Genomic DNA, 25,199 nt, shown 5'->3' with positions numbered 1-25,199 from the left:
AAATGACCAAAAAAGACAAAAAAAAAACAAAAAAGACACACAATTACTTAAAAAAAACCCACAAAACGACCAAAAAAAGACACAAAATGACCAAAAAAAGACACAAAACGGCCCAAAAATGAAACAAAATTACAAAAAAAGACACAAAATGACCCAAAAAATACACAAAATGACAAAAAAAAGACACAAAATGACAAAAAAAAGACACAGAATTACTTAAAAAAGACACAAAATAACCAAAAAAGACACAAAAAAACAAAAAAGACACACAATTACTTAAAAAAACCCACAAAACGACCAAAAAAAGACACAAAATGACCAAAAAAAAGACACATAGATCAGGGGTCTCAAACTCAAATTACCTGGGGGCCGCTGGAGGCAGTATCAAAATTACAAAAAAAAAAGACACAAAATGACAGAAAAAAAACAAAATTACTTAAAGACACAAAATGACAAAAAAAGACACAAAATGACTGAAAAAAACATAAAACTACTTTTAAAAAAACCCAAAATGACTTAAAAAAGACACATAATTACTAAAAAAAAGACACAAAATGACTTAAAAAAGACACAAAATGACACAAAAAAAGGCACAAAAAAGACAGAAATTGACCCAAAAAAGACACAAAATTACCAAAAAAGACACAAAATGACTTAAAAAAGACACAAAATGACCCCAAAAAGACACATAATTACTAAAAAAGACACAAAATGACACAAAGAAAGACACAAAATGACCCAAAAAATACACAAAATGACCAATAAAAGACACAAAATGACCAATAAAAGACACAACATGACCAAAAAAGAAACAAAATTACAAAAAAGACACAAAATGGCCAAAAAAAGACACGAAACAGCCCAAAAAAGAAACAAAATCACAAAAAAGACACAAAATGACCAAAAAAATACACAAAATGACCAAAAAAATACACAAAAAAGACACAAAATGACCAAAAAAAGACACAGAATTACTTAAAAAAGACACAAAATAACCAAAAAAGACACAAAATTACCAAAAAAGTAATTAAAGGGAACTTCCACACACAATCCGGTAAAGTGCCATTCATAAAAAACTCACATTAAACTTTCATATCAAGGTGGGGGCCACAAAATATTGTTGCGAGGGCCACAAGTTTGAGACCCCTGCTCTAAATGAAAGATTTAAGTTACTTTCACTCCTCATTTACCAGGTGCTTTCAATTTACAAAGCAATAAAGCTGCAAAAAACATTTCTCTACACTGTAAAAAATATTCTGTTTAATTTACGGTAAAATACCGGCAGCTGTGGTTGCCAGAACTTTACCGTAAAAAATACAGTGAGTGGGTTTTCTACTGTAAATTTAAATGTAAATATCAGCTAAATCTGTCATTTAGACTAAAAAATCACTTGCCATTTTATCCCTATTGTGTCTCTTTTTGGTAATTTTGTGTCTCATTTGATAATTTTACATATTTTTTTGGTCATTTTGTGTCTTTTTAGATAGTTTTGTGTCTCTTTTGGTCATTTTGTGTCTTTTTTGATGGTTTTGTGTCTCTTTTGGTCGTTTTCTGTCTCTTTTTTTGGTCGTTTTGTGTCTCTTTTGGTCATTTTAGGTCCTTTGTTAGGTCCTTTGGTCTGTTATTATTTTTAGGGTAGTTATGTCCTTGTGACGTTATGGTATTTCTCCATTCATTTTAAATGAAAAATCTAATATTTTTTACAGCAAAACTGTGTTTTCTAAAGTTTATGACAGAAAAAAGTAAAAGTTTTGTGCTATTCTTTGATTTACGGTAATTAAAAGTGTCTACTACGGTGATATTACATTTTTAATTTCACGCCCTATTTCTGATATAATTTGACAGTGTTTTACTGTAATTTCTACAAACATTTTTTACAGTGTAAGTGGTAGTTCTGCTTTTGCTCTGATCTGTTTTATTTCTTGTCACTGGTTCCCTCAGATTCAGATCTGCAGTAATGACCAGAGAAGCAGTGATGTAGTATGAAGCATGAAGTAACATTAAACAATTTAATGCTTCATGGACACACTCTGGTCACAGCGTGGGAAAGCACGTCACCTTAGTCGGATGAGTGACAACTTTGTTCGGCTCATTTTCTGTAACCAGTGTAGCATGACATCAACAGTTAGCTAGCTAGCTTGGTAATTCAGTCATGCTTTCATTCCACAGGAGCTGTTGGACTGATAGCACCTTCATCCTAATAGTCTAGACCATGGGTCTCAAACTTGCGGCCCGCGGGCCAATTGTGGCCCTCGTGATGATATTTTGTGGCCCCCACCTTGATATGAAAGTTTAATGTGAGTTTTATATTAATGGCACTTTACCGTGTTGTGTGTGAAAGGTTCTTTTAATTACATTTTTTTTTGTGGTAATTTTGTGTCTTTTTTTGGTAATTTTGTGTCTTTTTGGTAGTTTTGTGGGTTATTTTAAGTAATTGTGTGTCTTTTTTGTTTTTTTTGTGTCTTTTTTGGTCATGTTGTGTCTTTCTTAATTTTGCGTCTTTTTTTAAGTAATTTTTGTGTCTTTTTTAAATACTTTTGTGTCTTTTTTTTAATAATTGTGTGTCTTTTTTGTAATTTTGTGTCTTTTTTTGGCAATTTTGTGTCTTTTTTAAATACTTTTGTGTCTTTTTTTTAATAATTGTGTGTCTTTTTTTGTAATTTTGTGTCTTTTTTTAGGTAATTTTGTGTCCCTGTTTGGGTAATTTTGTGTCTTTTTTGGGTAATTTTGTGTCTTTAAAAAATAATTTTGTGTCTTTTTAAAGTAATTTAGTGTTTTTTTCTGTCTTTTTGTCTTTTTTGTTAATTCGGTGTATTTCTGGCCATTTTGTGTCTTTTTAAAGTAATTTTGTGTCTTTTTTCTGTCATTTTGTCTCTTTTTTGGTAATTTTGTGTCTTTTTTTTGGTAATTTTGTGTCTTCTTTACGTAATTTAGTTTTTTTTTCCTGTCATTTTTTTTCTTTTTTTGGTCACTTTGATACTGACTCCAGCGGCCCCCAGGTAATTTGAGTTTGAGAGCCCTGGTCTAGACGGATTTCAGAATAAAGGCCTCCTATTAGAAGTGAGGAGCATTTATGGGTACAAGTCAGGAACCGGCCTACTTTACATATCTCAAGGGTGCTGAGTCCAAAAAAAATGGTTCCCAAATGAAATTTTGAGTTTTTGACCTTCTAATTTGTATCAAATGGCCACCAAATTGCCCATCTTGCACAGTCATTGGACCATTTCCCCTTAGTTTTTTTGTAAGTAGGCAATCAAAGATGAGTAAATTAAGTTTCTGGATCTATAGTCTAGGGTCAGAGCAAGGATATAGTGGAGGCTCAGTGTCTTTTTATGTATATATAAATGCAAAATACCAACTGGAACATTTAAAAGTGATATTGATTGAATATTTATGTCGGCCTTAAAAAAACCACACAAATAATGCTTAATTTCACCTTAAAAGTTGGTATTTTGAATACATATATATACATAAAAAAGACACTGAGCCTCCACTATATCCTTGCTCTGACTCTAGACTATAGATCTAGAAACTTAATTTCCTCATCTTTGATTGCCTACTTACAAAAAAATTTGGGGAAAATGGTCCAACGACTGAGCAAGATGGGCAGTTTGGCCGCCATATTGATATGAGAAGGTCAAAAACTCAAAATTTCGCTTGGGAACCTTTTTTTTTTTTTGATTCAGCACCCTTGAAATAAGCAAAGTAGGCCGGTTCCTGACTTGTACCCATAAATGCTCCTCACTTTCACTTTTTGGACAATTCCGTCTAGACTATAATGGACTCAGTCTGAACCCCTGGCACTTACTTATGTGTATTTTTTTACTTCATTTTTGTTTGTGTTGTATGAACTCAAATGTATGTCGCTTTGGATAAAATCATTACATCACATGTCATTTGGCTGACCCTTTTGTCCAAAGCGACTTACAATAAGTGCATTTAATCTGGTGATATTACCCTTAGACCAGTAGTTCTCAACCTTTTTGAGTCGCAACCCCCTATTTAACATGCATGTTGTCCGCAACCCCCACTCACTTTATATTTTACTGTTACTTTTAATCTAAGTCCTTTGCTATCAGTTTAAAGGTCCATTCTGACCTCCTGAGTGTGTAACAGTCAGCTTCAAGCCAGAGACTCCTTGGAAAATAACAACTTGATACTTTGGGATTTGTCAGAAAAGACACAAAATTACCCAAAAAATTACATAAAATTAAGCAAAAAAGGACTCAAACTGACCCCCAAATGACAAAAAATGACCACAAAAAGACACAAATCGACCAAAAAAGGACATAAAATGACCCAAAAAAGAAACAAAATGACCAGATAAGACACAAAATGACCAAAAAAAGACACAAAAAGACTAAAACTATTATAGAAATATAGAAATAGTGGGTCTTTTTTCATCTGCAAACTTCATTGTAATTGTGCTGCAGTAGTTTAGTCAAAGCTGATATTACTTTAGTTTACTGGCGATCTATTGCATGTGCGTAGAAAGCTGAAGCTGTCATATATGACAGAACACATCTTCTATTTGCATACTATGCAAATTAATCTACAAATACATGACATCCTTGTGCAGCTCTGCCACTAATGGAAGTGTCTGTTTCTGAGGAGACTCGTACTGTAATAATTCTCTTCTTGCATGTTAAACTCTCATGGCCGTAGTCATTAAACGGCTCATTATGTAATCTTTGACATACAGTCATCTCTAAATGCACTCAATTGTAAAATCAATAATGTGTGCTCAGACAGACAGCTGCTATCTTTGCTGCTCTGTTTTGATTGTACCAGCTAATTGCATTTTTCAGCGTGGGTAATAATATGATTATGACTCCTGAGACCTAATGTGAAAAGCCCAAATCTTGCAATGCTTTGAAGCTGCAGGGGGAATTGTTGGTAATAAAAAAAATGCCTGATAACAGTCTGTTTTCATCTCCTGGTTTCAAAAATGAAGATGCAAATAATCATTTAAACAAATACATAGGTTTTTGGTCAATATGCTTGGGTTTTCTAACAAGTACGTCAGAAACATCCTGATTATCAAACTACAGAGATCCAGTTCCTTTAACAAATTCTTATCCAACCTGCAGTTTGGACTAGTTTACTTCCATATTCAGGGGTCTCAAACTGAAATTACCTGGGGGCCACTGGAGGCAGTATCAAAATGACAAAAAAAAGACACAAAATTACTAAAAAAAGATGCAAAATTACTAAAGAAAGACACAAAATGACCAGAAAAGACACACAATTACTTAAAAAAAACACAAAATGACCAAAAAAGACACAAAATTACCAAAAAAGACACAAATTTGTTAAAAACCCCCCACAAAATTCCCCCAAAAAAGACAAAAAATAACCCCCCAAAAAAAACAAAAAAACAAAATTACATTACAATCAACTCGATCTCTATTTACATCTGACCATATTAGGACTATATTAGGCCTTCTGTATTTGTTTCTGTATTATTATATATGTCATATACCACTTATACTATACTGTGAATATCTATTTAACTTATTTAACATGCTAAAATATATTTCTCCAATATGCAATATCTGAAAAATTGAAAGTACTTTCAGGAAAACAAACAAACAATATATATATATATATATATATATATATATATATATATAATAAATGCAAAATAGTACAAATGTATGTATATAATGTATGTTTAGAGCAGGGATGGGCAACTTAAATGCTGCAGGGGGCCACAATGTTTCATGTTCACTACCACAGGGCCACATATAGGAGCGTACACTTAACCAGATATGATGAAACTGCTATTTTAAATATGTTTACAGTGCAGTAACTTAACATATTTCATGCTCTAATGCATGTTTAACAGTATAAATAGGAATACAAAAGGTTTGAAGCAAATAAAAAAAATAACCACTTACTGTGATTTCTTTTTTTTTCAGTGCAAGAACAGCAGACCAACATTAATTTTAAGAAGTAATTTTGTGCATTTTTACACTGAACTTTTAAGATTTCATGCTCAAATGCATGTAGTTGTACTGAGTGCCACTTCAAGTTGCCCATCCCTTATTAAAGGTATGTATATGTCTTATTTTTTATATTCTTATTCTGTCTTCTATATCTATGTGTCTAAATTTCCCCAGTGCAGGATAAATAAAGTCATATCTTATTTTATCTCTTATCTCAATCACTTTGGCTTTTTTTGTACTTTTATTATCAATTTTTGTGGAAATATTCAAATGAACGCATATTGACAATGAAAACTTTTGTACATTTTTTTAAGGCTGGTCTGTTTGTTTCTCTCTTGGACCACTGGACCATTGAATTTGTCACGTTTTTATATTCAGTTTGCCTGAAAACACAAAACACAGTTATTTACCCTCCAGGGCAACAAGCCAGTGGTTTAAGTGGACGGATTGTCAGTTGGCTGAATTGTGAATGCACTTAAAAAAAAAAAAAAAAAAAAAAAAAGCCTCTCTCTGCAAAGCTAAACAAAACAACGTTTATGCAAAACAACAAATCCCTAAACTTTGCCAAGGAAAGGTGTCTGTCAAATAAAGCGTTGCCATAAATCAGAGCTTTGTCTGAGCGTCCAGTTAACCAGCAGAGCTCTCAGGCCTTGAATAAAGAATCAGAGGTTTCATGGAAACGTCATCAGTCAACCTTGGCTGTCAGAACGGCTTTACGTCACACACATGCAGCTCTAAACTGCTTGCTGCAGAGTGCTGCCTTCAGGAACCACATACCTTACAGCAGCTGTTCTCAACCTTGGGGTCGGGATCCCAATTGGGGTCGCGAGATGATTTCTGGGGGTCGCCAAATCATTTTGGAAGTCAGCTCTGTCTCCACTGTGTTAAAGTGTTCATGTGTTTTAGTCTTTTTGGTCACTTAATGTCTTTTTTTGGTCATTTTGTGGGTTTTTTTTGTTGTCATTTTGTATCTTTTTTTTACACGTTTTGTGTATTTTCTGGTCATTTTGTGGGTTTTTTTGGTCATTTTGTGGTCAATTTGTGTCTTTTTTTGGTCATTTTCTTTCCTTTTTTGGGTTATTTTGTGTCTATTTTGGTCAATTTGTGTCTTTTTGGTCATTTTGTGTCTTTTTTGGTCATTTTGTGTCTTTTTTTGGCCATTTTGTGTCTTTTTTGGTCATTTTGTGGGGGTTTTTTGTTGTCATTTTGCATCTTTTTTTACACGTTTTGTGTATTTTCTGGTCAATTTGTGTCTTTTTTGGTCATTTTGTGTTTTTTTTTGTCATTTTGTGGTCAATTTGTCTTTTTTTGGTCATTTTCTTTCCTTTTTTGGTCATTTTGTGTCTTTTTTTGGTCATTTTGTGTCTTTTTTTGGCCATTTTGTGTATTTTTTGGTCATTTTGTGTCTTTTCTGGTCATTTTGTGTCTTTTTTTAGTCATTTTGTGTATTTTTTGGGTGATCTGAACTGTGCGTGTGAGATTGTGTTCAGTGAGCGGGGGTCGCGGACAACATGCATGTTAAATTGGGGGTCGCGACTCAAAAAGGTTGAGAACTACTGCCTTAGAGGAGAGGCACGGTGAAAAGGTGCAATCCAAGGTTATAATAGTTTTGGATTTTTCATCAGTTTTAGTTTTAATTTCGTTGTGAATTTTTGTTTTCAAATTCAGTTAGTTTTAGTTTGTTTTAAGAGCAGTGGTGGTTCTACACAGGGGCCTCCAGGGGCCACTGCCCCTGTGTAGAAGCCCTTGGCCCCTGCTGTGGCCCGTGTCAAATTAATAATAAAATGATCAATTTATAACGATTAACGACAGAACAATTCTCACCTATTTTTTGTTCAAACAATATCTCATTGTACACAAAAGGAACCCAGAATGTGAACATTGTATAATAGTTTAATTGTGCAATAAAAGCTAAATATAAAGATCATTCTCACTGTACTGCACTTTCGAAATAAAAAAAAAGTAAAAATGACACAAAAATGAGAAATGTCATTGTCGTACAAAAATAACTGTTAATGTTGGTAAGTCTCAGTGTTTCAATCAGTGTGGTTCTTCCAAATATGAGAATTTTAGTTAAAATAAAGGTTTTGAATGCTTAAATATAATTTTGGACGATTTTTAATGTGCCCCTCTGATTAAACACTGGCCCCTCCTTGGCCCCCACAGTAAAACTGGTCTAGAACCGCCACTGGTGGCACGGTAAAAAGGTGCAAGCCAAGGTTATAATAGTTTTGGATTTTTCATTAGTTTTAGTTTTAATTTCGTTGTGAATTTTTGTTTTCAAATTCAGTTAGTTTTAGTTAGTTTTTAGAGTGAGTTTTCTAGTTTTAGTTTAGTTTTTATTAGTTTTAGTGTTAGTTTTAGTTTTTTTGTAATGGGCTATGTGTTGGGTGCCAGATTCAAAGTGGTCATAATAAATTTTGCCTTTATTTCCTTTGGTTTATTCATCTCAGCCCCAATAAGGTTATTAACTGTTTTGTATTTTGGTTCTAGTGTAAACATCCCAGTCTCAGTAAACATATTCACCATGTGTTGCATGTTCAAATAGAAACACTGAATTATGAATGAAAAAAGTTGCCAAAAACGAAAACTAAGGACATTTTCACTATAATTTCAGTTAGTTTTAGTTAGTTTTGTAACCACGCAATACAGTTTCAGTTAGTTATCGTTTTTTTAAAAACTCTAGTTTTTATTTTTATTTCAGTTAACGAAAATGTTTTTTCAATTCTAGTTTTCGTTATTTCGTTAGTTTTCGTTAACTATAATAACCTTGGTACAATCACACAAGAGTACTTACATATCATAGCATGAAACAGGGAAATAATGCTGCAAGCTTTTAGACTCTAACTCTGGAATATTAGTATTCCACTTGTGGAGAATGTTGCATCAGATACTGTACTGTCTTTACTCTCTCTCTCTGCCCTGCTCTCACCAGCAGACATGCAGCAGCCTGAACATTATGCAGCCGGCGGTTACACAAACAACAAGTGCATCTCATTTCTCTTTGTCACCTTGCTTCTCTCACATAGTGAACTGGTGATCATACTGGGTGGGGTGGACTGGACTGGACTGAGCCATTTTCTCCCACTATATGTTTAGAAAAACACACACAAGGTTAATAGAAGGTAAAAGATCTTTTCTTTTTTGCAGTTTGGCTCAAGAGATGGCAATGTGTCCGTCAGTCCACCACTTTGGTACAGACTGACTACTACTACTGAATGGATTTCATAACATTTGATACAGACTTTGATGGTCCAACACTGCAAAAAAAGAAAAGTTGGGTGAACTCAAAATTTCAAGGCAACAAACTTCGATCAAATTTAAAGTTGGACAATTAAACTAAATATTTTAAGTTTTGTTTTTGAGTTTGCTCAACTCTGAATTCAGATTTTTGTCAACTCAACTGTAAGTTGTACTAACTTATAATTTTACATTGTCAGCTAATGTTGCAACCACAATTTTGAGTTAGCATTGATACGCTAATGGCTACTCTTGTAGCTGTAACAAGCAGCGCCGCTAGCATCAGTTAGCCGCTAGCATCAGTTAGCCGCTAGCTTTCGCTAATGAATTTCACCACTTTCCCGCATTTCACAACAAAGAAATAAGAGTTATCAGAACTATTGTCCCTTGTTTTGAACCCCAACTTAAAGATATAAGTAACAACAACTCACCAACTTGTTTTTTATTTTATATATTATATTTTATATATATTTCCAAGTTTTACCAACTTAAATCACTGTTTTAGGCCAAAAAATACAAGTTGGCTTTTTTACAGTGAAGTGGAAGTATGTTATCAGCTTTGGTGACACTGACTTTGCCATTTAAGTCCAAACGCTAAAATATAACTAATGACATTTGCAGCATCTGCTCAATTTGTTTATGTTTATGCTTTTTAGAAAATGTTAGCATGCTACAAGACTTTGTCCCATAGATTTACACTGGGAAAGACATCTGTAAATAAGCAGATACAATATTTTTAATTCTTGTTTCACAATCAGAATTTGATTTATTTCCAATAACACTAATATGCTTGCCCAATGGGTTCATAGATACGGAAGATCTGAGAATTTTTTTAGAGATGAAAGTTGGCTTCATACGCAACCGAGCAACTTTCATAGGAATGAATGGGGCCACGCCTCCAACGCTGTACCCAGTTCTCTTTCCTTTTTTCCTCTTTTATTGCTACTTGCATTCTATTTCTACAGCTGGAAATATGCTTTGTTAACCCTTTGACCAGCACACACACACACACACACACACACACACACACACACACACACACACACACACACACACACACACACACACACACCTAATGACATTTAACCAGGTGTGTTGATCAGTAAATCAATTTCACGATTCTTATGCAGAATGTAGCATGCTTTGGAATGTGTGCAGTTCATTTTTCAACATCAAAAGACTGCGTACTCACGCATATTCATTCAATTGAGAATTGGTTTTAAAAAAAATTGATTATGAATAGAATTATGACACAAAGAATCAAATCCAATCATGGGATTCCCAAAGATTCTCACCCCTTGAAGTTGTAATTCAATAAATCGAATGTGTATAATTATGGAAACGAGAACAGGCGAGTGTCATGACACAGTTAGTACTGAATAAAATATTTATGTCTGGGGGATTTAATTAACGCTAAGCCTCAAAGCTATAGCAGCTGCTAATAGGCCACAACATACACTGAGAGCCAAGGGTTCCCAGTCATTTCAAATTGGTGTTAAAGTTTGGTTTTCACTTCCAAGTTGTAGTTTAGGGTCTATAGAAAAATTTGAGTCCGAGTGTCAAAAACACAGATAAAAAAATGGCCTCTAGGGGGCGACGTAAAATATGTAAAATGCTATAACTTTTGATTAGATAATCCAATTTTAACATATGAGGTATGTATGGATTCAGAATTAAAAGGAGAAACTGGTATAAGCATGGCTAAGCATTTGGTGACCAGATTAAAAATAAATACAATTTTAGCCCAAAGTATTAAATGGACACAAGCGAAATTATGCTTTTTTAAGGATAAAGTCTGGAAATATCCTCACAGTTGCTAAGGAATTTTACTTTTTAATGTTATTTCATTAAGTCAAGACTGTGTGGTGATTAAATTGAAATTGAAATGCTCCTCACTCTTCTATTCTCTGCCCTAAGTAGTGATGATGCTTCCTGTTTATCCTGAGCACGGAGTCGTAGCTGGTCTGTGAATAACCTTCTGCACTTCTGCCGTCTCTGCTCCTGTCTCTGCTGCCTCCAGCATGTGATAAATCTGCTGCACGGTGAAGAGCTGCTCTGGCCTACTTACATACAGATAGTGCACACAAAGGTCAAACAACAGGCTGAGGAGGAACGTCCTCTGGCTCTGGTTCTACTTGTCTTTGGTCAAAACAAACACAATGACAGTGTGAACTTCAAACCATTAGGACACAACAAAGTCAGAAATAATAGTAGTAGTAGTAGTAATATGCCACCATTTGAATTCATCCACAGTTAATCTATAAGACATGAAACTGACAAAAAAACACAGTAACTTTTGAAAATGACGTACACACTGCAAAAAAAGCCAACTTGTATTTTTTGGCCTAAAACAGTGATTTAATTTGGTAAAACTTGGAAATATAAATTATTGACATTTAGGGCAATAATGTAAGTTAGCACAACAAAGGAAGCCAGTTGTCTGCTCAAAAACAAGTTGGTGAGTTGTTGTTACTTATATCTTTAAGTTGGGGTTCACAACAAGGGACAATAGTTCTGATAACTCTTATTTCTTTGTTGGGAAATTCGGTCATTAGCTAAAGCTAGCGGCTAACTGATGCTAACGGCTAACTGAAGCTAGCGGCTAACTGATGCTAGCGGCGCTGCTTGTTACACACTGCAAAAAAAGAAAAGTTGGGTGAACTCAAAATTTCAAGGCAACAAACTTCGATAAAATTTTAAGTTGGACAATTAAACTAAATATTTTAAGTTTTGTTTTTGAGTTTGCTCAACTCTGAATTTCTCTGGCACGATTGTAACGCCGCTATGAAATGTCAGCTAATGTTGTGACCACAATTTTGAGTTAGCATTGATACGCTAATGGCTACTCTTGTAGCTGTAACAAGCAGCACCGCTAGCATCAGTTAGCCGCTAGCATCAGTTAGCCACTAGCTTTCGCTAATGACCAAATTTCCCAACAAAGAAATAAGAGTTATCAGAACTATTGTCCCTTGTTGTGAACCCCAACTTAAAGATATAAGTAACAACAACTCACCAACTTGTTTTTGAGCAGACAACTGGCTTCCTTTGTTGTGCTAACTTACATTATTGCCCTAAATGTCAATAATTTATATTTCCAAGTTTTACCAACTTAAATCACTGTTTTAGGCCAAAAAATACAAGTTGGCTTTTTTGCAGTGTACAGTATACTGTAACTGTTAAAATATCTTCAAGCTGAGATCCAAGCGTTAAACTTTAGCAGCACAACAGCAACGGAGAGACATCTGTTGGCCCAGAGGGTTGAAAAGCCAAGTTGTCCCTGGGTGAAAAGACAAACAAGCTGCTGAGACAGACAGTTAGCAGCAGCTATTTCTCAGAATAAGTGAACACAAGAAACGTGTTATCCAGCAAATTGCTCTGAATGTCATCAGCTGAAGACCAAGCTGTCCAGACATCAGCAGTGCAGGCATGAGCTGAAACTGCCAAATTCCTCAAATGTTATTTGATAATCAGCAATTTGTTCTAAAGGGTACAGCTCTCTGGGTTTATTAGTTTTTATGAGCACCGTTGCTACACTGTGTGTGTCTGCATAGTAGACGCTCTGTAATCTCATCACCGATGTCTGGTTGGTTGTTTGGGCAACATTTAGACTCGACACAAACAAATGAGATCTATGAATATTGCTCAGGACAGAAATTCGGACCAAATTAATACAAAAGGGAAGCAACATAATCCTCTCAGCATCTCCTCTAAAGCTCACTGATAAACATGTTATAGCTTATTTAATTTATGTGAAGACTAAAGCGTAATAATCCCATTCGTGGTTTTACGGAGGGTTATGTGACTATTTCTTAGCCAGGTGAGGAAATTTCTGAAACTACCCCCACAAAAAAAAACGAGCTAAACTAACGAGCTAAAACATGTTAATTATTGAGCTATAGACGTGCTGGTTGTTGTCGATATCCAGACTTGTTGTTTTACTGTTTTCTATGTTTATGCAAAGCTAAGCTAACTGGCTATAGCTTTATGGCTGTACCTTCATATGTACGCACCAGCAAGAATGTGAATAAGTCTAATGAGTGGGCCACTTGACTCAGGCCCAGGGCTTAAAGTATCAAGACCCCCTACGGGTCACTCAAAGAGACTAACAGGAATGTGTCTATGTCAGCCTTATGTTCCCTCAGCCTTAAGTTCCCTTAGCCCTATGTTCCCTCAGCCCTAAGTTCCCTCAAACCTAAGTTCCCTCAACCCTAAGTTCCCTTAGCTCCATCTTCCCTCAGCCCTATGTTCTCTCAGCCCTATGTTCCCTCAACCTTAAGTTCCCTTAGCTCCATCTTCCCTCAGCTCTATGTTCCCTCAGCCTTAAGTTCCCTTAGCTCCATCTTCCCTCAGCTCTATGTTCCCTCAGCCTTAAGTTCCCTTAGCTCCATCTTCCCTCAGCCCTATGTTCCCTCAACCTTAAGTTCCCTTAGCTCCATCTTCCCTCAGCCCTATGTTCTCTCAGCCCTATGTTCCCTCAACCTTAAGTTCCCTTAGCTCCATCTTCCCTCAGCTCTATGTTCCCTCAGCCTTAAGTTCCCTTAGCTCCATCTTCCCTCAGCTCTATGTTCCCTCAGCCTTAAGTTCCCTTAGCTCCATCTTCCCTCAGCTCTATGTTCCCTCAGCCTTAAGTTCCCTTAGCTCCATCTTCCCTCAGCCCTATGTTCCCTCAGCTCTAAGTTCCCTCAACCCTAAGTTCCCACAGCCCTATGATACATCAACCCTATGTCCCCTTAACCCTAAGTTCCCTCAGCCCTATGTTCCCTTAGACCTGTGTTTCCTCAAACCTAAGTTCCCTCAGCCCTTAGTTCCCTCAACCCTATGTTCCCTCAGCCCTAAGTTCCCTCAACCCTATGTTCCCTCAGCCCTAAGTTCCCTCAACCCTATGTTCCCTCAACCCTAAGTTCCCTCAGCCCTAAGTTCCATCAACCCTATATTTCCTGAACCCTAAATTCCCTCAGCCTTAAGTTCCCTAATGACCTAGAGACCAAATTGACCACAAAGAAACACAACTACAAAAAACCCCACAAAAAAGTCAATGGAAACAGCGACTGTGAAAAGAAACAACCACAAAAAGGGGCAAAACAACCATAAACAACAAATAACTACAAAAAGACCAAAACAACCAAAAAGAGACACAAAACAACAACAAATTATAACATACATTCAGGTAAAAACTATCTATTGAAGAATAAAGCTTTAACATGCTGCTGATGACGTCCACTCTCTAATTTTAGGTTTGACTAATTAACAATAAACACATTTCTTACAGTAGGAACACTTTTTTCCTCAAGGGGTGTATTTACCATTTTTACTAAATGAACATTAAGTAAAATACAACAAATATAAGGATTAAGCATACACTGCAATGTCTGATAAGGGTTTATTCTAAATTAAAATGAGTAAACAGAATTACATTTCATTTGATTCTCATTTCTATGAAAGGATGAATTCAGCTTCTCTCAACTGAAGTCAGAGAGTGAACTCTCTGTTGTGGGCTCAATGTTTGAAATTAAGATTTAATTTGATGTGACGAGTCAAGACAACAGAACTGTAGTAAACACTGTGAGGAGACTAAATCGGCAGTAATAAATGCAACAACAGTACTTCAGAGACAGCTGCAAGATCATCACAACACTCAAACACCTGATTATGAGTTTTGTTTTCTAGCTCAGTTCTCTTCACGTTGGATTTCATCTATTTCTGTTGTTCCAGCAGCTGCTGATCCTGTCACAGCCTTTACTTGGCCTGAGCTGATTTAACAGTTAATTAACAGTCAACTGCCACTTTATTATGTACACCTGTTCAACTGCTCGTTAACACAAATATGTAATCAGCCAATCACCTGGCAGCAACTCAATGCATTTAGGACATAGACTGTTTAAATAATGGACACAGTCACCGTGATGTCACCCGTTGGTTTGTGGACTGTTTGAGGCATCTAGTTCAGCGTTATACTCGTCGCCATCTTGTTTCTGATACAGGAAGCAGACCATATATGGACTGTGGAGGAGCAAGAGGGATCTGATAACTGACTACAGCCTCTCTACACCGGCAACCTGAATAAATTGATCATGTTTTTATGTTAAATCTCCACCTAAAAAAGTATGTATGTAGTGGAGTAAAAATACAATATTTGCCTCTAAATTTAGTGGAGTAGAAGTATAAAGTCAGATAAAATTTAAATACTCAAGTAAAGTGTAAGTGCCTCAAAATTGTACTTAAGTACAGTACTTGATTGAATGTACTAAGTTACTTTCCACCACTGCTAATGCAACAAATGTACATATTTTAGCCCGTTTAACCATGTGTATCAAAAATAAAAGTTCTCATTATGCAGAATGAACCCACTCAGATTTATTCTAAATATATTATTAGATTATTAATTATTATTAGAGAAGCCGCTGCTGATTCATGTTAGCATTAGCTGGAGCATTAACTGGGATGTTCATTTTGGCTAGCAAAAAAAAAAAAAAAGTTACTTACCTCAGAAAACTGAGCAGCGACTCCTTGGAGTGTCTGTTCGTCCAACCAAACACTGAACAAGACATTTACTGAACAAAACGTTCAAATAAACTGAATATTTAAGTGAAAATACAGTGAAAGGGTCAAAGTTATGAAACCAAACCGGTAAACATCCTTTTAAAAAAAAACCTTTATTGACAAGTTGCCGTGATTATGCATTGCTTTTCTTCTCTTCTGATGACACTCGCCTTGTTAGCCACCTGTCAATCAAAGGTAGCCCCGCCCCAAATCTTACGATTATTTATTTTCTTGTAAATGGGGCCATTATTAGAACTATTAACATCATGTTGTCTTGAAGGAGATTTTTTTTTTTTTTTACAAGCGATTGAGACCAGAGTGTTGTCCTAAAAAAAATTCTGAGGTAATAAATCAAGTGAGAAGTTTTCTCATTTTGTATTAAAATGAATGGACACAAATGCTTTTGCAGCAGCTTTCAGCGCCCCCTGCTGGAATTAAGGCACTTCCTGGTTTGCCTCCCTGCTCAGACAATCATTTTGGAAGTCAGCTCTGTCTCCACTGTGTTAAAGTGTTCAAGTGTTTTAGTCTTTTAGTCTTTTTGGTCATTGAATGACTTTTTTTTTTTTTTGTCATTTTGTGTCTTTTTGGTCATTTTGTGTCTTTTTTGCTCATTTTGTGTCTTTTTTTGGTCATTTTGTTTCTTTTTTGGGCCATTTTGTGTCTTTTTTGGTCAATTTGTAATTGTAATTGTAATTTATTTATTTCAAACAGGGACAGCACACAATAAAACCTTTAATCTTGTACAACAAGAGAATATGCATTGTGCCAGGTTCTAGCAGATTGCTATTTTCCACCTGTAGTCCCCTTTGTGTCTTTTTGTGGTCATTTTTTGTCATTTTGTGTCTTTTTTTTTATCATTTTGTGGTCAATTTGTGTCATTTTTGGTCATTTTGTGTCTTTTTTGGCCATTTTGTGGTCAATTTTGTGTGTTTTTTGGTCATTTTGTGTGTTTTTTGGTCATTTTGTTTCCGTTTTTGGTCATTTTGTGTCTTTTTTGGTCATTTTGTTTCTTTTTTGGTCAATTTGTAATTGTAATTGTAATTTATTTATTTCAAACAGGGACAGCGCACAATAAAACATTAATCTTGTACAACAAGAGAATATGCATTGTGCCAGGTTCTAGCAGATTGCTATTTTCCACCTGTAGTCCCCTTTGTGTCTTTTTGTGGTCATTTTTTGTCATTTTGTGTCTTTTTTTTACCATTTTGTGGTCAATTTGTGTCTTTTTTGGTCATTTTGTGTCTTTTTGTGGTAATTTCTTTGTCATTTTGTGTCTTTTTCTGATAATTTTGTGTAATGAAATACAAAAAAAATAAAAACGCATAGACAGAGAGATGTTTTAGTTGTTGTCTGCTTCATTATTTGTCCAAAATTCGTCGTATCAACTGAGTTTGTACGATCTGAACTGTGCGTGTGAGATTGTGTGATTGAGAACTACTGCTATATAGAAGCGGTTTGCTCTAACTTGGCTGATCAGGGTGATATGAGTTTGGATTTTAGACTTCTCAGTGCTCCACAGGCTAGAAACAGAGATTCCTGCTGTTTTTGAGGAGGCTGAATTACAATGTATGATAGTAATAATTTATCACGCAATCTGGCTTGATACATACTTGATACATACCAAAATGAAAATACATTGGAATCAAGCACTGAACCTTATGTTAGGTCAAGTTTACTTGTTTAATATTATGTATAATTCATGTTGCTACTCTGGTTTCTGGTCTCTGTTTCTAATGAATGGTGCCTTGTAACCCTAGTTGGGCCTGGAATATTATTTATGCATGACACAATAATAATACAAATCAGTCTGAACACTCAATATATTGAGTGTTATCTGCAAGGCGGAGATCCCAAAGGTACAACTAGTCGGGACGATGTCAGCAGTCAGTAACACAGGTATTTTAATAATGCAAGGCATGTATAGGGTGAATCTCTATAAGCTGTAAGCTATAAGCTCCGGGAGCATTTAGAGCTTTTTGCCTTATTTCATGCAGTCAGGCATGTTGCATATCTTATCTTACATCAAAACAATATTAAAAAACATCAAGATTAAAGTCTGTATTCCCATGAAATAACAGTGGAAAATGTAGAAGCAAAGAATCAAGGATCATTTTTGATGAAATTCCAAACCCCCCTCATACTACAGTAATATTTGCAAAAGCTGGCTGACATGTATGCCTGCAATCATGTTGAACTTTGAAATATAAGTGAGGATATACAGAATGTTACGTGACAATTAAGTTGGGGAGTCCATACAGGATGCAGTTGTAGGCTGACGGAGTGAGAGTGTGGAGTACATCGTCTTCATCTGCAGAGGGAAGTCAGAGAAACAATAAAACACAAAGCTCACATACAGACAGAGAGAGGTGTGTGGATTTGGATGTATTTATGGTAAATATAAATGTAAATGTGAGGCTGAATGAGGATGTGAGGAGGATGTAGAGTACCATCTGATCCTGTAACCTGGTGATGTGCTCTCTGGGAGCTCCTCAGGGCATGGACGCTCTGACCAGAGGTCTGCCTGAGCCTCAGGAGATCTGCAACACATGGTGACACACAGTGCTGCAATGTAACTAAGTACATTTACTGAAGTACTGTGCTTAGGTACAGTGGCGGACTCAGACTGTTAGAAGGGCAGGGGCGAAAAAAATAAAAAGGGCACAAAATGACTAAAAAAGACCCAAAATTACAAAAAAAAAAGACACAAAATGACTAAAAAAAGACACAAAATTACTAAAAAAGACAAAATGACCAAAAAAAATTACACAAAATGACCAACAATGACACAAAATTACTAAAACAAGACACAAAATGACCAAAAAAAAAGACACAAAATGACTAGAAAAAAGACACAAAATGACTAAAAAAGACACAAAATGACTAAAAAGACAAAATGACCAAAAAAAGACACAAAATGACCAAAAATGACACAAAATGAATAAAAAAAGACACAAAATGACTAAAACAAGACACAAAATGACTAAAAAAGACACAAAATGACTAAAAAGACAAAGTGACCAAAAAAGACACAAAATTACCAAAAAAATGACACAAAATTACCAAAAATGACACAAAATGACTAAAAAAAGACACAAAATGACTAAAGCAAGACACAAAATGACTAAAAAAGACAAAATGACCAAAAAAAGACACAAAATGACACAAAAAAAGACATTTTGGATTCAAAAATAAATAATAAGTATAAAGGGGCACCCTAGAGGGCAATCACTAAGTTTGTGTAAAGGGCAGCCAATAAGGCACTTTCTCTCATTTTCACCATTCTAGAGGGCACTTTTACTGAAGTACTGTGCTTAGGTACAGTGGCGGACTCAGACTGTTAGAAGGGCAGGGGTGAAAAAAATAAAAAGGGCACATTCTGCACAACATGGGCCCCACCAGCACGCAAAAAGCTATGATGCATCATGTATGATGAAATATTAGCATTAAATTAAAAGGAGATCCAGATCAAATTTTGGAGAAAATACTGCCGTTGTTTGAACGCTAAATATCGATACCTGGCGGCCATGAATCGATATAATATTGCCATATATTGTAACAAGAGCTTCCTCAGCTTCACTTAAATGCAATATAAGTGAAGTGATACGGTAGGAGGAAAAGGCCGATGTCAGAAGTATTTTAAAGTACAGAACAGAAAGCTGTTGTGATGACACATGACAGAGGTTTTAATAATGATGATGAGTATTGAGCTAAAGTCAAGCACCATTTATTCCACCATGTGTTTTGTGGTAGTGTTTCAAGATAATTTCCCTGGAGGTTTATTTCTAAGATTCATCAGAGTTGTGTGCCGACAAAATTATTATTTTCAAAAATATTTGTTAAAATGACAAGGGGCTGTATATATTTATATTATTAGATACCTATTTTGCTCAAAATATGGACAAAAATAAATAAATTAGCCACTCAAGATGAATAATGAGGAAACAATATATCATGGAGCAGAAGCGTGGAAAGCAGCCGTTTGTTCTCTTTCCATCTCTTTGTTAAAAAACTACGAATGGGTTGTCTTGTGTTTAAACTTTGTAAAGAAAGTTGAGTATATTGTATGAAAAGGTATGAAGTTAAAGGATAAAAATTGTTACAAATAACATAATAATAATGGGATCATTTGGTCTTTCCTTCTTCTGGTTTTGTTCATTTTCCATAATTTCCTTGAATCACTTTGAGGTGGAAGAAAGCAACACTATCATTTTTCTTTAGAATAATATACTAGTAATATAATACATAATATACTTTTCAAGTTGTTAATGATATGGTACTGACAATTAAAAGTATCAAACTGAACCATCTAGGGGGGTCCGGGGGTGCAAGACACAAAATGACTAGAAAAAGACACAAAATGACCAAAAAAGACACAAAATGACCAAAAATTACACAAAATGACCAAAGAAGACACAAAATGACAAAAAAAGACAAAATGACCAAAAGTGACACAAAATGACTAAAAAAAGACACAAAATGACCCCCCAAAAAAGACACAAAAAAGACATTTTGGATTCAAAAATAAATAATAAATATAAAGGGGCACCCTAGAGGGCAATCACTAAGTTTTTTTCATGTGTAAAGGGCAGCCAATAAGGCTCTTTCTCTCATTTTCACCACTCTAGAGGCACTTTAGTGCGCTTTTTCAACCATGGAGGCTTACTTCAGTAAGTTTTGAATGCAGGACTTTTACTTGTAGTGGAGTAATTTCACAGTGTGGTATTAGTACTTTTACTTAAGTAAAGGATCTGAATACTTCTTCCACCACTTGTGTGTCACCAGATTGTATAAATGTATGTCTTTATATTCCAACAGTCCTAAAGTAAATGTTTAAAGGGGTTAAATAACAATGTATCAGTGTGATAGGAAGTAAGGAAGTCAAACATAAGTCCTAAACCTACTGTCCAGTATGTTGCCTGTGTTGTGTGTGTTCTGCTGGAAGCTGCTGGTCCACTGATGGAGGACCACACAGCCGACTCCAGCCAGACTCATCAGCAGAGCCGTCTGCCGGGGTTCCTCCAGGGACAACTGGCTCACTCTGGAGATGAGAGATAGTCAGGTTATGAGACCATGACAGAGAAAGAGGAAGCCCTGATGTTAGAAGCAATAACCATTGAAGGACAAAAAGACAAAAAAGATCAATTTGTCTCTGGGGAATCCATTAAAACACATGATTACCTTTTGTGCATGTCGAGGTTTGACTGGCGGAGAACGCTGGAGCTGTTCTGAAGCAGGTCAAAGAGCAGAACCATGCGGCAGTCTGAGGAGAGAGACATCATTATTATTATCAGACAACAGAATAACAGTAAAATAAAACTAAACCACAAAAAGAAAACATTTTATTCTGATACTTGAGTCACGATACGATATTATTGCGATTTTAAGCATTTTGCGATATTGTGAGTATTGCAATACAATGTATTAACTGCATTTTGTGTCCACAAAATTAAATTCAATCAAGAATTGTTTTATCAAATAAGAGAACATTCTCAGTCTATTTATCTCTCTTCAGTCTTTTTATTTCTCCACAATGAGAGTCAACCCACAGACTGACCAACAAAGTATTCAGTGAAACTGAACTGATATCAAACATGTTGGACGACAACAACTGCAGCATTTTATCAAACTTTCAAAAACTTTAAGCTTCATATGGGCTGAAATATGTGCCACCAGCATGTTTTCTAAATGCTGTGCTTGTGTTGTCAAATTGATGAAGATGTTTTCTGAATTTGCTTCTGTTTTTGGGGTATTTGCATGCATTTTCTTAAGTTGCAGCTCTCAGGGCCACCGTACCAAAGAGACTGTTACCTTAAAACAGGGGTGTCAAACTCTGGCCCGCGGGCCAAATTTGGCCCGCAGTGTAATTTTATTTGGCCCGCGAAGCAATACGGAATTATTATATTATTATTGTACTATAAAAGCTGACCCGCCGGTATTATACGGCGCATTTACCGCTAATACTAGATTTATTATTGTTATTTTATTTTTAAATGTATTAACCTGTTGAAAAACTTTATTTTGATATTTAAATCAGAAGGATGCAAATAGAAAAGAGGCATACGATTTTATTTAATTTTTATTTAATAAATTAACGACACTGATGTGTTTTTTATTTGAAATTTGATTTTGCATGTCTGCACTATTTAGTTATATATTGTATGTTTATAAGCGTTGCTGGTTCCATATTTAATGTTAAAGCAAAACATGTTTGGTATATATTAAAAGGTTTATTTGTTCAATGTTGGCCCGCGATTTTATTCAAGTTTTACATTTTGGCCCATTGTGTATTTGAGTTTGACACCCCTGCCTTAAAACATCCCATCTATTTATTAGTGCATCAAACCGACTTTAACTGTACGAGCACACACACACTAGACCTGTAGCTGTGAGTGTGTCAGACACCAGGTGTGTGTAAGTGAGGTCGTCATTTTCTCTATGTCAGCGAGGCGAAGCAGAGCCCTGCAGCTATCAGACTGATTCCTGCACAATGACAATCATGTCCGTCTGCGCTACCCCCTCCCCTCTCAGCTGAGCTGCCTGAGGCCAGAACAGAACAGACCAGACCAGCAGAGTCTGACTCATGTCTCATTGAGCCTCGTTCCACAAAGAGTCATGTTAAAAAGTGATATTATGACTCCAACAAGGTAAACAGGCAGCACAATTCCCAAATAAGACGTGAGTGCAGATGGTGCTGCGTTACTGCATGACACCTTTTTTTTTCTGAGATTTACAAATCTGCCATCACCTAATCAGATCCCCATGGCCAATTAAGTCGGCACGGTCCGGTTTGATGTGGAGTAACAGCTGGAATCCAGAGCGTGGTGCCAGTCACACTATAGTTAGCAGCACTTACACCACGATGGTCCACAGTCTGTCTGTGTGGCCTGCAGCCATGTTTAAGGCCAACCTGACACGCTGTCAATCACACTGAGTCCAACCAGAGTCCATCATTGTCAGAATACCTTCGTTTGATGGTGGAAAAGAGGAAAAAACCACGAGGATGAAGTTGTTTTGCTCCAATATATTTGAGGTCATTTAAGGCAGATTATGATTTATTATTAACCCTTTGATGCACAACATGGGTCTAAAGTGACCCGACAGAGTTATTCCTTTGCCTTATCCAGCTCAGATCCAATAAAATGATTTAATCTTGCAGCTCCGTGTATTTAGAATTTTGGATGGAGTGAAGAGCTGAACTTTTTGAACAACGATAGATTTCTGCAGAAATATCTAACGCTTCACAATCGACTCACATAGCCATGTCAGCATCCCAGTCTCAATAAACAGATTCACCAATGTGTTCCTGCATGTTCACTGACCAGCAGCTGTTTGGTCCGAGCTGAATAAATACATTTTATATCAACCAAAAAGGTTTGTGTTTTATAGAAGTTGACAAAGACGAAAACGAAAGACATTTTCACTATATTTTAGTTAGTTTAAGTTAGTTTTGTAACCACACAATACAGTTTAGTTATCTTTTTTTAAATTTTGATTTCAGTTAACAAAAAATGTTTTTTCAATTGTAGTTTTCGTTATTTTCGTTAGTATTTGCATCTGATTTAGCGAGGATTGAACAAGGTGACGGGCATAAAGAATACCTACATAGAAATAGGCAATCTTCATAGTGATATGCTTATGTAGGTCATATAGCGGCATCAGTATTACATTTCATAACCAGTTAAAAACTTGAGCAGTTGATTTAATCAATTCAGAAAACAGTGACTTAAGGTTGACATGATTCAGCAAAATCTGTCTTAAAATACTTGACATACATGCCATAATCACATTTTACAGATAAAAGGTATCTAAAGCTTATGAGATTAAATGACGTATTGAAATTATTATGGCAGTACTAAGAGTCCTTATTAGATTTTCTCAGTTTAAGGATTTTTTTACAGGCACTGAGTGAAGTTGTGCGATTGTTATATCAGGGATCTCACAGTAAAACCTCATTGATTTCTCCCTGCAGAACAGAGCTATTTCTATATATATCCACATAGGGAATAAGATTGATGGGTTTGGAGAGATTAAGCCTACTGCTCCATTTACTGCTTACATAATCCACAAACCGCTCCGTTCCAAATGTCATTCAGTCATTTTACCACCTATTTTTCCTCATAATTTTCCATCTAAAAGGCTTTCGTAAACTCATGAAGCTGTGTGACTTCATAAAATAACTGAAACATAACTAGGACACCAGATACTGATTACATTTAACGTCATAGAAGGTTTTTTTTTTATCATTTTAATCATGGATTGTTTCTTGTGGTTTATATTGATCATTTTTTATTTGTTTGAGAGGCTCTAAATGCAGTGATAGTGGTGATGGAGTCACAGGAGGAAGCCTGAGCAACACCAAGTGAAATCTCAGCTTTTATTTTGAAAATATTATTGTTTTACTGGTTGCCCCAATTTATATTTACTTAAAGAGATTACAAACTGTTTATGGAAAAGTCGAAATTCAATAGTGATGCCTCGATATGATCCACAAAACTAAACAAGACCATCAGCAAGAAGACTGTATGAAGCCTAGGGCAGCTATTCTCAACCTTGGGGTCGGGACCCCAATTGGGGTCGCAAGATGATTTCTGGGGGTCGCCAAATCATTTTGGAAGTCAGCTCTGTCTCCACTGTGTTAAAGTGTTCATGTGTTAATGTGTTTTAGTCTTTTTTTTGTCATTTTGTGTGTTTTTTTGTCATTTTGTGTCTTTTTTGGTCATTTTGTGGTCAATTTGTGTATTTTTTGGCCATTTTGTTTCCTTTTTTTGGTAATTTTGTGTCTTTTTTTAGTCATTTTGTGTTTTTTTGGGGCATTTTGTGTCTTTTTTGGTCAATTCGTGTCTTTATTTGTCATTTTGTGTCTTTTTTTGGTCATTTTGTGTCTTTTCTGGTCATTTTCTGGCTTATTTCGGTCATTTTATGTCTTTTTTGATCATTTTGTGGTCAATTTGTGTCTTTTTTGGTCATTTTGTTTCTTTTTTGGGTGATCGGAACTGTGCGTGATTCTGTTCAGTGAGCGGGGGTCGCGGACAACATGCAAGTTAAATTGGGGGTCGCGACTCAAAAAGGTTGAGAACTAGCCTAGGGCCAAGTATGAAAAAATAATAATAATAAGGATCCGGGGGAGAGGGGCTAATATTTCAAGAAAAAACTCACAAATTCAGGAGATTAAAGTGGCAAATCTACCAGAAAAAAAGTTCTAGATTTCAAAGATTTAAAATGGCAAATTTGTGAGAAAAAAGTTGCAGATTTATGAGAAAAGAAAGTTGGAAAAATAATGTTTTGTCTTTGTCAAGGAACCTGAACACACCATGGACAGCTTAGTGAAGAGTCTGTGACTTTTTTTCTTGTAGATTTGCCACTTTATTCTCATAGATTAGTGAGTTTTTTCTCTAAATATTACCCCCCTCCCCCGATCCGTATTTATTTATTTTTTCCATACTTGGCCCTAATACACCGTCATAATTACTT

The 25,199-nt window shown here is 35.7% G+C and overlaps 1 protein-coding gene across 1 annotated transcript in view; it reads right to left on the bottom strand.

Annotated features, from left to right (window-relative positions):
- Nucleotides 1-17,605: 17,605 nt before the first annotated feature.
- LOC131993104 (cilia- and flagella-associated protein 46) overlaps nt 17,606-25,199 on the bottom strand; it is a 149,656-nt gene continuing 142,062 nt past the window's right edge. The window contains exons 56-59 of the mRNA XM_059358838.1: nt 20,907-20,988; nt 20,630-20,766; nt 18,176-18,265; nt 17,606-18,036 (exon numbers count right to left, since the gene is read on the bottom strand). Coding sequence (XP_059214821.1) covers nt 17,954-18,036; nt 18,176-18,265; nt 20,630-20,766; nt 20,907-20,988 — 392 coding nt within the window. The 3' untranslated portion in view covers nt 17,606-17,953. The remainder of the gene's footprint in view (nt 18,037-18,175; nt 18,266-20,629; nt 20,767-20,906; nt 20,989-25,199) is intronic.

This window comes from Centropristis striata, chromosome 20, assembly GCF_030273125.1.
Source record: "Centropristis striata isolate RG_2023a ecotype Rhode Island chromosome 20, C.striata_1.0, whole genome shotgun sequence".
Taxonomy (NCBI): domain Eukaryota; kingdom Metazoa; phylum Chordata; class Actinopteri; order Perciformes; family Serranidae; genus Centropristis; species Centropristis striata.
The sequence above is the reverse complement of the archived record's forward strand: the minus strand, read 5'-3'. Positions and strand labels throughout refer to the sequence as shown.